Below are 17,901 nucleotides of genomic sequence, written 5' to 3'. Positions count from 1 at the left end.
CTAGGGAAGTTTGGAATACCTTTTACAATTCTTATGAATTATACCCTTAGGGTAAATACTACGTCTAAGGTGATGGGTGAGGCAAACCTACAAAACCCTGTGCTTTCACCCTTGCTATTATGCTCGTACTTTGTACTTATGGGAATCTGACCAGAGATTTGTTTAGATAAGTAAATTTTACTCTTGTATTTCGATTTGTGTCATATTTTTACGAAGAAATTGAGTAAAAATATCTGTCTAACAGCATTTATGTAGCACATATTATATAGCAATGGTGTATAATATATGGTATCTACAATTTTATAAACTCATAACTTGTTCTAATTACGATGTAAATGATAAAATACTGCTGATTAAATACTTTTTTTTTACCTACTTGGTCAGCTTCTTTCCATTTTTTAAAAAAAGTCATCACTTTTGGGCTGTATATTATATTAGGCGTATTTTGAATTTTTTTTTCAGATTTTTCATTAAAACTTTGGAGTTCACAATTTAAAGACATTAAATTGTAAACTCCAAAGTTTTAATGAAAAATCTACAATTTATTTTAGTTTAGTTGGTAATAATATATATAATATATATTATTTTAAACCATAATTAAATGTACCTATTTGAGTTTAAAATAAAAGGATTTGTACATACCCAATTCTTAAGTTTATGTTCTGTAAATTTGCTTTTGTTAATCATTCTTGAATAGAGTATTTGATTTTTAGATTCTGAGCGGAGCGATGCGTGTATTGGTTTTACCATGATGTGTGTTTTTTAATTTTTAATTTTAGTGTCTGTGTACACGATAAGTAGTCGAAATAACTATTCGATTTTCAACTTCAGTATCTGGTTCGATGGGAAAGTGAATATTGTTGGTGCAATGGGAAGGTCAAAATTTAAAATTCCTAGTCATTTTCAAAAGCACCGTGAAAAACAAAAGAAAAATTAAGGAAAAAACGGGAATTTTTATGCAAAATCGATTTTGGTTTTTGGTGTATAACCGGGTGTATAACATTAAAACAAATGACCTTCAATGCATGCAATTTTTATTGAATGTTTATATTAGCATTTTCTATACATGGTCAAATTTTCAAAATATTTTAATTTGTTTTGAACTGTTTAGGGACATTTTCAGTTTCTAATTTTATTAGTTTTTTTTTCTATGAATATCAATAAAACTTTATTTGTTGGGTGAAAATGCTCGACAATTTAATAAAAGGCTCCTAATATATTGTTACAATGACATTTGAAAAATATTAAAAATCCTTATTCACAGTTTTTTTCGAGGTTTTTTTTTTGTAAGCATTTAAACTTCAAATCTTGACAAAATACTAAAAAATCACGAAAATTATCTAATTATTTTGACTTAAGAATTCATAAAAATTATCTAATTATTTTGACTTAAGAATTCATAAAAATTTTTCTCTTTAAATCAAAGATTTGAAAATTTAATACAAGATTCCTCATAAGTTTGTCTACTTTTATCAAAAAAGAAATGTCTACAAGCAAATCAAATTAAATGGGTTGAAAAGCGGTTAAAGTTCATATTTTTACAAATTTGAATAATCTCTCGATTTTGTTATTTTGTTGTAATTCAAAAACGAATATCTGCAGATCCATGAAAATTTCACTGAATGTTTATATTCTCATTTTCCATACACCATCAAATTTTGAAAATATTTTGACTCTTTTTGAATTGTGTACGAGCATTGTCAGATTTTAATTTTTTTTTCTTTAATTATTAATAAAATGTAATTTATTGGGTAAAAAAGCGTGAAAATTTAATACAAGGATCCTGAAATATTGCTTAAATTGCAATTGAAAAATATTAAAAATACACAGGCACAATTTATATAACAATTTATAAAATGTTCAACTTTTATAGCTAAGGATTGAAAATTTAAAACAAGGTTTCTCGTAAATAGGTTATAGTTAAATTACTTTATTCACAATAATATCATCAAATATACTTGGCAATATCATAGGCTGACTGATCCTCTTCACTCAGAATCGTTTTTCTTATATTATGATATTACATCATTGAATTCAAATTAAACACCATCCATTACAATGACCCACTTGTAACTTACTGTACAGAACGACACCCACTTGCCCACCTTTTTTAAAATACATTTTATCATGTAGATATTTCAATTTTGTTTTTAAATGTATAATATACCTAGTAAAATTATTTTTGAACATTTTTGAATACTATTTGATTTGTATTTCAACATTTTATTTAAATGTTTAAAAGATATACCCTCGGATATACCTAAGTACAACATTTAAACATACGGAAATATATTTTAACATCGCAATCGGTGGAACCAAGTCATAAATAATGTTAAATGTATCTGTGATTTGTGAGTGGACTATTTTCCGACATTTTTTCGTTAATATATATTGATTAATAATTGTTTATTAAACAATTTTCTATATATTTACAAATATTTTCTTGTTATGATGTTCGAGTATTTTGTATTGTTATAGTTATTCTACTTAATAAGTATACAGTTAATAATTGTACAATGTACATAATAATAATAAATACAATCGTGAATCACTATTATTCGATAATTTGTAGATGTACACAGGCGCGGGGACTGGTAAAATAGGGCACGGGATGCTACACAACATAAAGGGCAAAAAACAAAAATTTTTGGGGCAAATTTAAAACATGTAGATTATTTATAAAATATTAATATATTTTATTTTGATTTAAAAAAATATTGAATATACGTTAAACACGTAAATAAATACCAAGTTACAACAAACTTTCAATCAAAATTGTACAATATTATAGAGTACTAATAATCGTAGGTTGGTTACGATCTGCTGTTTATTAGGTGTCTAGAGTCTTTAATATATAATAAATAATATTTGGCAAATATATTTTAGGGCAAGGGATGCTCCAGAATCCCAGCCAGTTCGCGCCTGGATGTACACGTTGGTGGTGGCGTAGAATTTGGATTGGGAGGGTCCAAAATTATTTAATTGATCATAAAGCTTGAAAAAGTAATTTTAAGTTCCTCATAAATGGTTCTTATAGTTATTTAAAATTATTTAAAATAAATATAGGTAGGCTCACCTTTTTTTTATTAGCATCTGAACTTAAAATATTGTCAATATTAATTGTCAAAATCACGATACTTAGTGTAAGTTATTTTGAAAGTAAATAGTAAAAAATCTATAAAAAAATGTAATTTCGATATCTAAGATTTGAGAATATAATACAACGAGAAAAAGCTAGAGAAAGATTCTCTTAATTTGTTTTTACAGTTAAAAATTACCAAATACACATGGTACAATTATTTTTAAAGGCACTTGGGTTGATATTTTGACAAAATTGCATATTTAAACAAAAAAGGCGATATTTTCTTCTTATTGTTTCTTTCTTACTGTAATTATAAGTATTTTGTTTCTGCAATTAAAAAAAAATTAATTTTACTGACTTGAGGCTTTTCACTATAATGTATTACATTATTTTTTTATACGCACAATGAAAGTTTCAAAATATTGATACCAATTTCAAGCTATTTATACCAGTATACCACGAACCTATTTACATTACCTATGTCGATATTACTAATTGACTAATTGAAACAAAGATTACTTTTAGTATGTAGGTAGTATAATGTATAAATATGTTTTAAAATATTCTCAAAATCCATTTTCGTATACAATAATTGATCATTGGGCTCAAATTGAATACATACATACACTGACCTACTCGATGACGAAGTACACTTGAAATCTATTATATATAGTATTAGTATCTATATAGGTTATAGAGTGAGTTTTCGGGTTTTTTAAAATAATTTTCCCAGACAAGTCACTGAAGACGTATAGGAGCTTTTTTCGCAATATTTGTAGGATTTCTGATATTTTTAGTAAATTTATTAAATCCATTGAGCTTTCATCGTTCATTGTTTATTGTAGAATTAAAAATTTAAGAATTTTTGCAAGAACTTTTAATTGTTTTTAAATAATTTAAATCTTCTCAGACCATTAGTATTTGAGTTGTATTTTGTTTTCTTATGAAAACACTCGTGACAACATGAATTATGTATTTATTTTTGTTTTAGAAATTGTCGCCTTAACACAATTTTTATATTTTTTGGTTGCTAATATAATTTGAGCATATAGTTTTGGCTAAGAAATAGCGTTTAATATTCCAGCTGCACGACCTTGGATCGAAGAAGGGTTATCGGGAGATGAAGATGAGTACCGAAGTATATACATTTTGAGAATTTTTTCAACCCTTTCGGTACTGGTACTTTTGCATGCGTAAACAACTTATTTTTTTTAAACTTACCAATTTTTTCACACATTTGGATAGATTATTTTTTTAAATCATTTTATGTGCAAAGAGTTTTTTCTTATTAGAAAATTGATCAAGCTAGAGTAAGTTAAAATTACGAATAATCAGTTTTTAATAATATTTTATCCATTTTAAATTTATACTCGAGGTATCCTCGATATTGTTAAATTACCTACTATTTATGTATCAAGAAGACGTAAACACTAATGTTTATTAAATAAACGTGTTAATTCTTATAAAGTTATAACTTTTATTGCTTTATATTATTTCATAAGTATGAATGATTATGATTTGAGTACTTGTGAATTACGAAAACAAAGAAGTATTAAAACCCCTGTTAAAATTAATTATTAGATTATTTGTAAATTTCAACTTACTTAAAAGTTAAAGTAAGTAAATAAAAGCCTTTTAAATTTTGTAATCCGAAAAAAAGTGTTATACTAAAATTGTTTAACATAATAGTCTATTTATATATATTTAAAAAATTTAATTTAGTACGCGTACCTACTGAAATTGTTGAAAATTTGCAATTTTCTTAAAATGTAGATTTTAGTACTTCTCTTCTACCTTCCAGAAATGCATTTCAATCAAAAGACTAGTCACTCAGCTGAAATATTTATTAGTACCTATCTTAGCTTGAATATATTATAGTTTAATGTATTTAGTATAGACCTAAATAACATTAAATATTTATACTATACATACGCAATGATGATATTATATAATACCTAATAATTTTCACTAAGTTAGAAATATTAAAATACCTAGTACTTTATTATTTCAATAAATGTATAATTTGTTTAGTTTTCCTAATAACGTGCTTTGTAAATATCTCTAATTTATATAGAACTGTTACAGGTTGATTCCTACGTGAATTGTGTTATAACTTATATTAGCACATGATAATTAATTAAAATTGAGTTGTGTAGCCTGGTAGCAATAATAAAATGTTTTGCAAATTAGCTTTCATTTAAGAATATTAATAACTAATAAATAATAACTAATAACATATTCCAAACTTTCGCTTTTTGCATCATGCCTTAAGGCTTGAGGCATTACTTTTTTTCGTGATTGAGTTTTAAAATATTTATATACTAACCAGGATATTACAATATATTTCTATGTACTCGGAATTCAAAAATAGAATTTATTTAGTATGAAGTACTTACTTGAATTAAACATTATTACGATATTTATTATTTAACATTTTGTTTTAAGTATGGGTATATTTTTAACTTTTGTTTTATTATTTTTATCATTCATCCCTCATTTATTACAACACTATAAACTTTCGATTTTCAAATATCCACGACTACATATAATTACAAATTTTAATTTTCAAACAATTTTTAGTGGACTAAATTATAATTGTCTAAAGTTAGATTGGAAAAATAAAGAAGGGAAATCTAAAATTAAATACTATAGTCTTAGGTTTTGATATTCTATATAAGTACAATACGCTTATATATTTATATACATATATTGTACCTATATAGGATATATTACACACATTACGATTTATGAATATTCCTAATTCAGACGTTGTGTAATAATAAATCAATTGTATTTTGATTTTTTTTTTGGACATTTGCTGTTTTTTATCAACTCATTTTTAGGGCATGGATTATATATTATAATTTTACTTATTTAAAAGGTTTTATTGGCTTTATTCTAACTAAGTAATTTATTTTATACTAGGCGACGGTGTGTCAACTCATTGTTTGAAAACATTTTCTATAAGTATTAGGTACATAATAAAATACAGTTGATTTATCAAAAATGGTTTTGCTTAAATGTCTTCTCACGGTTTTCCGATATTTTTTTTTATTATCTTTCCCAATTATTTTTTAAATTTCGGGGAATTTTTAAATTTTGACTCCTAACTTAATACTAACTAGAGCCAATTTGCTACTTGTTTTACTTTCATAGTTAATGACTGAAACATGTTTACTACTCTAAATATTAAAAAACATGTAATTGTACAACCAATACATTATTTTTTTTATGTATTAAATGCTTTCTTAAAAATTTGTTTTAGTTTAAAATTAGTTCCTTATTCAAGGTTTATATGAATCTGGTAGTATGGTAAATTTTCTTTGATATATTATCATTCAGTTGTATGTATTATTGTAGCAATGTAGTCTACATATTATGTGTAATATTTTCAATTATTATATTTAGCATACTAACTATCTGTACTAACCTACAATATGTAATATTCTATTGACACTTTTAATTTGTTTCAAACTCCAATTATATATGTTAACCTTTTGGGTATAAAAGAACGTTAATTGGGTTTCATAATTTACGTCGCAATTGCCTTCCGGCTCAAAATCAAAACAAAATGTGTGACGAATTTCCATTATTTTTCAATTGTTGTTAACCTTGTATACAAAAGTCCAGTAAAGATTTGCCCTACTGTACAAATTATGTTTCTGTTTTCTTTTGTAATTTTATATTTATATATTGTTTTTTTTTAAACATTATATACATTATAAATTAGAATTACTATTGGTTTTATATAATATTCAACTTATAATTCCAAAACTTATTATTTCAATTTTCCATTTTTAACAGTAAGGTAAGTAGATTTGTAGTTAATTTTCAACTGCGCTATTATCTACTATTTATTCCTTCTACTCTCGTATTTACAACTACCTACTATTTTTATTTGTATTTATTAGAAACTCATTGTATAGGTATGCAACTTATACTGAGTTTGTTCTTCATTTTTTTAGTTGAGTGATTTGTATTCAAACAAATAAAAGATTAAAATTATAAAAGATAGGTAATAATAGAAAAATAATAATAATATATTCTATTCTAGTCACCCACTACAAGCTATGCTTTTGGTGCGGCATCATAAGCTGTGTATCTACTTTTAGTTTTCATTGTATCTTAATGTAAAAATATTATTTTAACAATAAACAATATTATTATATTATTACTATTATATATTCTAAGAACAATAATATAAGCGTTAATAATAATTCAAACTATAGGTACTATTTTATTATAGTATCATGAAATGTTAAACTATATCGAAGTGAGTTACTAATCCAAATATGTTTAATGTTGAAAAGACTTATGGCAAAAATGTTCACTTTTATGGCTTGTACTGAGGTGACCTAAATACAACCGACAACCGTGGAACTTTTAAGGGTTCTATAAAGAAACACAAACTTTTGAGAGTATTATATAACAATTGTCTCTCTAGGGAAATTAACCATCATATATATATATATCCAACGCTTATAAGTTATGACTAATAAACGATCAATTTTTCGGTAGATTTAAAATATTTATATAGTGGAGAATAAAAAATTCAGGTGTACACATTCTCTTCAGCTATGTACATTTCTAATATTTTTTAACAACACATAACTAATTTTGTGATAAATTATTTATCTCAGTTTTAATAATAATTTAATAGATTAATAGATAAACGAACTTATGCTTAATAAAAATATTTTATTATATTACCTGTTGTTATAGTGCAGCTATATAATAAAAATAAAATAAATATATAATTTGATTTTTACTACGTAATAATGTATTTTTAAAATAGTCGATTCGAAATAATCTTCGTAACAATCATGAAATAGATATATTTTTGATAATTTGTCTTTTATTGATAAAAATTATGTTGACATTTTTAGTAGGTAAACAACTTTAAACGGGTATCATTTTAACATGCCCAAAATCCATATTCCATATACTATTATAACAATATTATTGCTTGGAAAAATGTCAGTTCTTATGTAAGAATATTTTTTAGTTAGGTTAGGTTAGGTACCTAACCTAACCTAACCTAACCAACCTAAAATATTGTACTTCATAGTGCACATTCGTAAGTTGACGTCTGTCGTGCAATTTGATGCAGTAGAAATAAACTAAAAAAGAATCGATAAAATACTAAAATAGTATGATCGACGATAACCAATTTTTGGAAGCGGACTTTTATAGCCAGGCGTACAGAGGATAACGCCCATCCCAATATACCATGGTTAACGAATTTACTAACCTGTTAGTTTCGAGTTTTCGACTAACGACTATTTTTTTCGAAATTTCCCGAGTTATATACTAAATTTTAATTAGTCCTACGGTTATTAATGGGTGTTTTTTTTATACTTTAGTACACGTGTATTACTAAACTATTTTGTTTTCATTTTTAATCTTTAATTAATTAATTAATTAATGTATTATTTGATGCTGTGCCGTTGTGGTCTACGGGCTTATAGTAAGCAGCCGAAATATTATACTTACGTATTGTTAAAGAAAATCAGTATTCGTACCCGATAGCGTTTCAAAATGCGTTCGAAACTTTTTCTGTGTTAGAGTTTTCTTCTATTAACAGTCAATAAAAAATGTATTCATTTTAAAACCGCATTTCTTAGATTTTACTAATAACTGAAAATGTAGACAATATAGTTGTTGGATAATATGCTAAATGAGTTATTTAAAAAAAAAATTAAAAATATATAATATATATACGTTTTTGGACATACTTGTAAGTCATTACTAAGTAGTAAGCGTTTGTTTCAAATTTAATTTAATATTCTATTTACCTCGTATTATTTAAATATTGTTGAATTCACTGAACAATAGCTACCAATTCTATCTATCTATCTATATTATATTATTGAATTCGAACTTCTAACCTGATTATTTCGATATAAAAATAGTTATGAAATGAGGCTTTGAGACTTTGGCTTATTGAGATTTTTTTAATATTTCTTACATTGTATAATTTTGCTATCCTAAAAATAAGCAACATAATTATTACTCTATATTACAAATGATTTAAGAGGATGTCGCATCCGCATGACGTATTGTCTCCGTCTTACACACGTACGACATAGGACATTTTCGTACGCTAGTTTTAATTGGGTGCTGTCAGTTTTGATATTAGAGTGAATTGACCTATTATCAAACTTTTAGGTAACAACATAATCTGTGTTCTTTCGTTTGTTTTTTAGGATATGTTTTAGGTGAGTTATGAGCATTTGCAAATATTAATACTTTACATACTAATAAATCACTTAAAAATCAAAATATCGTAAAAACCAACGATAAAACACGAATAATGTTGTTACCTAAATGTTTGACAATAGGTCAATTCACTCTAATATCAAAAATGACAGCACCTTATTGAAACTAGCAAACGCAAATTTGCTATGTCGTACGTGTGTAACGCGGTGTTCAAAGTAAATCCAGCGAGTGCGTGTGATTTATATTCTGACCATACTGTTCCAATTGCGTCCGATGCGTCCGATACAAGTTGTTTTGTTTTTCGACGATGCGGATGCATTAACTTTGGACACGGCGATAACACATGCGGGTGCGACGTCCTCTTAACCAACGCATATTATCTAATAGGTTGGTAAAATTATATTAGTGTCGAGTAAAAAATAACCCCTAAAATAACCATATAATGACTTGAATGAACCAATCGAAAGAATATTAAAAAAAATTTTTTGTTTAAGAAATAAAATAATAAATATCAGAAATTCACCTTAAGTATTTATTTGCTATCAAATATTAAATATGATCGATGGCGTGGTGAATTATCCCCCGTGTCATAAAACATCTTATTTATTTTTATTTTATTTTTGAAATTTCATATCATATAGTAAATTTACTGCAGAGTTATGATTTTAAAAGTAATTTTTAATAAATAATTCTTAGATAAGAATTAATAATATTATTAATTTTATTTCTTTTCTATTTTGCACCTATTTTATACACCTATTTTTTATAGCTTTTTAAGGTCAAAATTCTGAGTAAAAGTTAAATTTTGTTATTTTGTTTATTATAATATATATTAATATTGTTATTATATAGGTTAGTTTGGTTACCCAGCTTGGAAACCACCGAAAATTATTTAAAAATACGTCAGGACTAGGGAAAAATGTTCTGAGTATGTAGATATTGTAAAAATGTATTCTTTAAAGTTATGTGATAGACTCAATTATATATTATACTTTTATAGACTAGTAAGTAGTGTGGAATGGTATTACTTGTACTAGGTATTTTGACAAAACTTGTAATGTTTGATGTATGTCAAAAGTACCTATAGTAGGATTTGAATTTGGTTTAGTACCAAAATATGAAGAAACTTCGATAAATATCGTTTTTTTTAATATAATAATTTATCCCAAAAATAATTGTTAAATGCCATTAGTCATATTAAATAATGTTAGGTTACTTTATGGAATACAATTTAAAAAATAGGTCAGCTATATTTGTAGTAATTTATGTATAGTGTATGTAAGAGCATTTCACAGGTATTTGTAAAAAAAATAATTAATTTTTATAATTTCTCGTGAACCATTGTACTTTTTTCTAAGAGCATCTATTATCAATAATTATAATTATATTTTTATAATTCTCAAACTCATTATAATAAATTTAAAGAATGATATGATGTTTATGAAAAAATGAGATTTTATTTTAATGGCTTTGAAATGGATATCAACTCTTCTAAATTAAATTATATAAATATATAATTATTATATGAACGTTATTTAACATGTACCTATTATAATAACAACACAATATTTTGTAGAAAAGCTTATGTGATTAGCAAACCATTAATCTAATCGAATAAATGATTTTCCGTTATTTAATTTTCATTTCTGGGTTTTATGTTTATTTAATTACCCTATATTGTGATAGTGGTGGTAGGTAGGCAATTTACAAAATAGGTCAAGGAAATATCAGGGAAATAAAACCTTCGTTGATGTTCTTTATATATTGTAATGTTTAAATTCTGTGATCGATAAAATAAATGTTTGCTGGTTTGTATATACATTCGGGTATATCCAGCTTGCTTTTAATTTTTCCTCACAAAATAGAAACATATGAGTTATTTATAGATAACGGACATTGACTGTGATGTTCGTAAAGATTTAAAAACCAGTAAGCAACATTGTATTATTGTTACACGACGTATCGTAATCTTAGATCATATACATGTAATTTGTATAATATGATCTAATATCGTAATTTAGGTTTCCTTCACCGATAAAATAAATTATTTTCTAGTACTTACACAGTATAGATTAGTTCACCACGTTTATGTTATGGAATATTATTTTATATACCTACATTTTAAAACCTTATATCAGTAACAATACATACGTTACTTTGGTGAAGAAATCAGTTTTTAAACGTACAATATTTTAGATTCTGAGCGAAGCGATGAATGTATTGATTTTACAATGATGTGTGTTTTTTTTTATTTTTTTATTTTTTTTTTATTTTTGTGTCTGTCATCACCTTTTAGGACAGTAAAAGTGCTTGGATTTTCTTCAATAGTAACTTTTCTGATAGGAAAGTGAATCTAGTTGGTACTTTGGGGAGTCAAAAGTAAAAATTTCCCAGTAGTTTTCAAAAGCGACGTGAAAAACAAAAGAAAAATTAAGGAAAAACTGGAATTTTTACGCAAAATCTGTTTTCGAGAAAATCGATTTTGGTTTTTGGTGTAACTTTAAAACAAATGACCGTAGGGACATGAAATTTTGACTGAATGTTTATATAAGCATTTTCTATACACCATAAAATTTTCCAAATATTTTGACTCTTTTTGAGCTGTTTACGGACATTGTCAGTTTTCAATTTTTTTAGTTTTTTTTCTATAAATATCAATAAAATTTTATCTGTTGAGTAAAAAAGCTTGAAAATTTAATAGAAAGCTCCTGGGTTATTGTTTCAAAGGCAGATGAAAAAAATTAAAAATCCTTAGTCACAGTTTTTATTTATAAGCATTTAAAGTTCAAATTTTGACAAAATACGGAAAAATCACAAAAATTAGCAAATTATTTTGAGTTGAGAATTCATAAAATTTTTTCTTTTTAAATCTAAGATATGCAAATGTAATATAAGATTACTCATAAGTTTGTCTACCTTTATCAAAAAAAAAAATGTCTACAAGAAACTTAAATTACATTTTTATGAGCGTCTGAAATTTATATTTTTATAACATTTGATATTCACTCGATTTGTAACAATCTTCTTATTTTATTACAATTAAAAAACGAATGATTGTAGATACTTGAAAATTTCACTGAATGTTTATATTAGCATTTCCTATATACCATAAAATTTACAAAATATTTTGACTCTTTTTGAGCTGTTTACGGATATTGTCAGTTTTCAATTTTTTTAGTTTTTTTTTCTATAAATATCAATAAAATTTTATTTGTTGGGTAAAAAAGCGTGAACATTTAATATAAGGCTCCTGATATATCGTTCTAATAGCACTTAAAAAATATTAAAAATACATAGGCACAATTTTTTTTTATAAGCATTTAAAGTTCAAATTTTGACAAAATGTATCGAATTTATAATTTATTAATTATTTTGTGGTTAAAAATGTATAAAATGTTTAACTTTTATGGCTAAAGATTGAAAATTTAAAACAAGACTCCACGTAAATAGGTTATATATAAATTACTTTATTCACAATAATATCATCAAATATACTTGGTAAAATCATAGGCTGACTGACCGTTTTCGCTCAGAATCGTTTTTCTTATACAATGATATTATAATATCATTGAATTCAAATTTAACACCATCCATTACAGTGACCCACTTGTAACCTACTGTACAGCAGAGCGACATCCACTTATCCACCTTTTTTTATTCAGATATGCGGCATCAATAAAATCGTTGACAGATATTTTTAATTTTGGCTTATTTTTCTATCAAATATTATGAATTTCTTGATACCAAATTATGAAATAAAAATTATTCTTACTTTGTTTAATGGTATGTATATTGTATGTGAATAACTTAGTGTTTTTAGTGTTTACTATTAAAATGTTTGTTCAGGCCGTTTCAAGAAAAAAATGTGGTGTTTTGTGACTAAAAGCTGTGTAGTAAACTTTTTTTTTTTGTAATTCTTCTTTAGATTTACGATAATTCAGTTTTTACTTTTAACTAACTAAGCTTTACAAAGAAATCAAAATTGTTTTGATAATGTTGTATAATTAATTGTTCTACCTACTTCCAAATCAATAAATATAATTATTCAATATCATATTATAAATCATTAATATAATAGTAAATCTTAAAATAAAATATGTATCAAATATCAAAAAGAAAATAGTATACGTAATGTTATAACTTATAATAATATGTTATTTAATCTACTTTAACAAGGTCATATTTTCTAATTAAAAACTGTCCGTTTTTTGTTATTGATAAATACATGATTCTTTTTATTAATATTATATTATACAATTTATACTTCGTAATGATTTTATTATTTTTATACTTATACAATTTTAAAAAACGTGTTAGTGATATTAATTGATAATGCTAACTATAAATCTTCACAAATTCTCTAATTTTAAAATTAAATTTGACAGTATCTGTTTAGCTCACGTCATGAATTAGGATAGTATGGATGCTCAATGAGGTATAATAAAATTGTCGTTAAGTGAAAGCCGTTTTGACTCCAAAACAGCTGACATGTGTTATGAAACCGGAAACACGAGATTAGCACTCCAAGTGGATGGTTTGTCCAACTATTTTAAATATAAAACTGACAACAACTATACTAATTACCAAAGAACTCCTATAAACAATTTAAAAATTATGGCGGGCAGCTATTACAATATAGCTCGTTATTTAATGTTTATCATATCGAATAAATCCACCAGTAGCGCACATTTTCCCAGACACGATAAGGTAGAGTCATATTAGTTTTCATTTTTACATGACTCGTTGGGCATCCATTAAATCTTAATTCGTGGCTCATGTTCAGACAGGATGTTATTTATAGTAAATTGGAAATTGTTATCTGATCAACTAATACAATATCGTGTAAATAATGCTTGTTTCTAATAGTTTTGACCTTGTTAATATATTGTTCACCGTAAAGGTATGTTCAAAAATGTTAAATATCAAAAATCAAAATTATTATTTTATTTTATGTATGTAATATGTATGGATGGATGGATAGATGGATGAATGTATAAGTGTGTGGTTTTTTTTATATACGTTGTAACGTTTACAATTTGTCCTTTGCATCTATTGTTTTATTTAAATATGCATCATTTAATTTACAATATTTATAAAATTATAATAAAATATATATATCATATACATAGTACCTACTAAAGGTCTGCTCGGGCCAATATTTAACAGCCAGGTCCGGCCCGGTAAAATTTTTAAAAAGCCCAGCCCGGCCCGCGAATAGTTTTTGGCGAGTAATCCCGGCCCGATCCGGCCCGGTAAATTTTTTAGAAAGCCCGGCCCGGCCGTGAATAGTTTTTGTCGTAAGTAAGCCTGGCACGGGTAGACCCATTTTTTTTATTTGTCTGGTTCTGCCCAATACCTATCTAAATATTAAATGGATTAAGCACGGCATTGTTAAGTCCATATATTTTTGTCCACCATGACCATGGTAAAATATTTTTTGAGAAAGCCCAGTCCGAAGTTTTTGTAGTTTTTAAGTAGAGACCTCTTATTCTTTTAAAAGAATTTTTTTTTTAATGATAAAATAGTGTAGGTAATAGGTAGTAGGTAGTAGGTAACTGTTTTAATTTACATAACCTCCAAATGTCATAGGTATTCAAGAAAATCAGAAGAAAATTAGAATTTACCTACCTATATTACTTACTTAACAATAACATAACAATTAAGTAAGATAGGTAAATTCTGATTGAACCAACATGTTGAGCATACAAATACTAACAATATCACTCAATATACTCAGTCTTTTGAGTAACAAATTAAGTAGTATGTACTATAAGTACCTAATATATTATAACTAACTTTTAAAATATTATTAAGGATTTTATTTAAGAAAATTCCGGCCCGGCCCAGAGTTTATTTAAGAAAAGTCCAGCCCGGCCCGGTGCGTAACTTTTGTCAAAAAAATAGTTCGGCCCGGCCCGGATTTTATTTAAGAAAAGTCCGGCCCGGCCCAAAGTTCATCCGGGTAAGCCCGACCCGTGCAGGTCTTTGGTACCTACCTACTTTTTGATAATTACTTACTAGTACCAATAAAAAGTTTTTTTTTTAAAGTGTCTTAGGACTACAATAAATATAAATTAATGGATACTTGACTAATTCCATTTTTGAAACATTATTTATATCTGGATTTATTTATTTATCTAGCTACTTAGTTATTTACAAGTTTACAACATATAAAACAAATCTTTAAACTTAACAAATTATATTAGGTAGTGAATTATATATATTATATATATCATAGTGTTAATAATAAATTTATACTTAGTTGTAATAATAAGCAATAATTTAATTTTAAATACAAATATGATACTTCTAAAAAGAAAAAAAATTTAAATTTTAAACATTTATTTAGCATCTCAGTTCACCGTGTTCTTCATTTTATGTTCATATATCTTTTATTATCACTAGGCATTATATATACATGCTTGTTGTTATCACTATAGGTTAGGTTAGGTTTAAAATCTTTTTTTCGTTTTAGGTTTCTAAACCTAAGCTTAGAACACCTCATGTACCCGTTGTGTCTGTCCATCCATAGCTACCAATATATGTATAGTTACGATTGTTGATATTAATTTTTCCATTACTAATATTCATAATGCAAAACAAAAACTAGAAATAAATTTTATTAGAGTCTTAATAATATAAATATTTTAGTACGATAGTTGAATAAATAAATAATAGTATAATGGTTATATTCAAAGTAAATTTATACTATTATCTATTCTCCGTAAGTTTACCCACTTTTTGTTTGAGCCCGTGGTATGGCACATATTATGGTGAAAACATTGTGACAATACAGTTCATTGTAGTTCTACAGTTTCACGTCGCGAAACACCACGGTATATACGTAGTGGACTGTATTGCTACAACGTTTGCACCATACTTTGCGTGCGCAAAAAAAATGTAGGTAAATATAAAGGGAAATAGGAGTATAACTAGGTAGTTGGTATCATTAAAAAATATCAAAATTAAGTATTTCATATAGATTCATACTACTACCACTACCTAGTGAATATTAAAAAATAAATACCAAAATATGAAGGTTATAAAATTATTTTGAAATTGTATAAGGGATTATATTGTTTATTGGGTTGTATTGAAATACGTTTTAGAAACTGGGAATTTACTAGCAGAGTGAGTTTTTATAACTTGTTTAATAATTTAATGTTTTTTACGTTCTACTGTTTTTAATACTTTATTAGTTTTATCTGACTACCTACCTATGTTTTCTAACCTATGCGATAACTTATGTTCAAGTTCAACTGTTGGTTTAGTTAACCAGTATTACTGATTTAATTAAGTGTTGGCAAGGCTAATTGTATTGAACTTCAGTTAGAGAGTTGGTGGTTTTTGGAAAGTGAATTATTATTTTTATTTATATAACTAATATTAGTATTATTAAATAGCTTTAACCTATTATTTAGGTAAATGATAGTAGTAATATAATTATAGTTATGTCTTAACATATAGACTATAAATATAATAAATAGTAATTTTTGTGTATTAATTTTGTATGGAAAATGTTTGCACAAGTCTCGGTTAAAAATACATTATTTCTATCTAAATTAAAGAATTTACCTAAAACATCTTGACATTTTTTCTAATAAAATTATTCAAATAGGTATTAATTTTCTAGAACAATGCTTTATTTTTAACGGATAATGAAAGCGTCTTATGTTTTTAACACATTTTTTTTTTCAATACTTCGTGTTACATTTATCTCATTAGACATCAATTTGCAAAAAAACTTATTTATAATTTATAAACTCAATAAATCATATATCCATGTTTCTAAATGTAGTTGATGAAATGAAAGTAGGCAACATTGTATTTGCGTGTTAAAATATTTAGTAAAGAGTTTTTTAGTTTGAAATTTATTTTAAATGTGTAAATTATAGGTGCATACAAAGCTACCTCACCAAATAAAAATTGTTCATTTATTTAGAAAATGTTAACATACGTGTATTGTATTAATCAATTTGATATAAAAAATCTAACCTTTGATGTCTTTTGTTTTAGGGGTTTTGGAAAACAAGGATTTCAATGTCAAGGTAAGAATATGTAGTATATAATTTCAGTTATATTGTGCACATAATTTAACAAATTTTTGTTAAGAAATATAAAATAGTGAAATTTGTTCAAATGCAATTTATTATATTTTTGTATTTGTATTTTTTTCGTGGGGGGGGGGGAGTTACGGTGTTTTGTGGAGCATGTGATTTATGAATGGCAAGGATTTGTCGTCGTCAAGAACTAGGGTGGTCACCCATCCGGGAGCCAGCGACGCTGGACAGTGCTTGACCGCAGCATACATTAGTGACTGCGGCCAACCACCGCGCCACAATTGTGCATTTTGGATTATTCAACTAATCAACTTTATTGTATTGAGATTGCATGATTATTTTAAATTAAGCACTATACATTTTGTAAACTTCATTACTGAAAAAAATATATGTTCAAATGTGTATTTGAAAATTGTGATAGATGATTTGAATTCGTACTTTTTTCTTTATATAATCTTTATTTACAAAACATTCGTCAATTAACGGATTCACTAAGTTAATTTATTACTCTTCAATAATCGTTAAGAGGACGCCACAGTC

General features: G+C 26.0%; 1 protein-coding gene across 4 annotated transcripts in view; it reads left to right on the top strand.

The window, feature by feature from the left end:
* The window catches only part of LOC132952922 (protein kinase C, brain isozyme), an 88,064-nt gene that overhangs the window by 1,261 nt on the left and 68,902 nt on the right, over positions 1-17,901 (top strand). For all 4 annotated transcript variants that reach the window (XM_061025439.1, XM_061025436.1, XM_061025438.1 and 1 more), the window contains exon 2: positions 17,318-17,349. In XM_061025439.1, the coding sequence (XP_060881422.1) occupies positions 17,318-17,349 (32 nt within the window). The remainder of the gene's footprint in view (positions 1-17,317; positions 17,350-17,901) is intronic.

This window comes from Metopolophium dirhodum, chromosome 9, assembly GCF_019925205.1.
Source record: "Metopolophium dirhodum isolate CAU chromosome 9, ASM1992520v1, whole genome shotgun sequence".
In the NCBI taxonomy this organism is placed as follows: domain Eukaryota; kingdom Metazoa; phylum Arthropoda; class Insecta; order Hemiptera; family Aphididae; genus Metopolophium; species Metopolophium dirhodum.
Note: the sequence above shows the minus strand (reverse complement) of the source record. Positions and strands in the feature narration are given on the sequence as shown.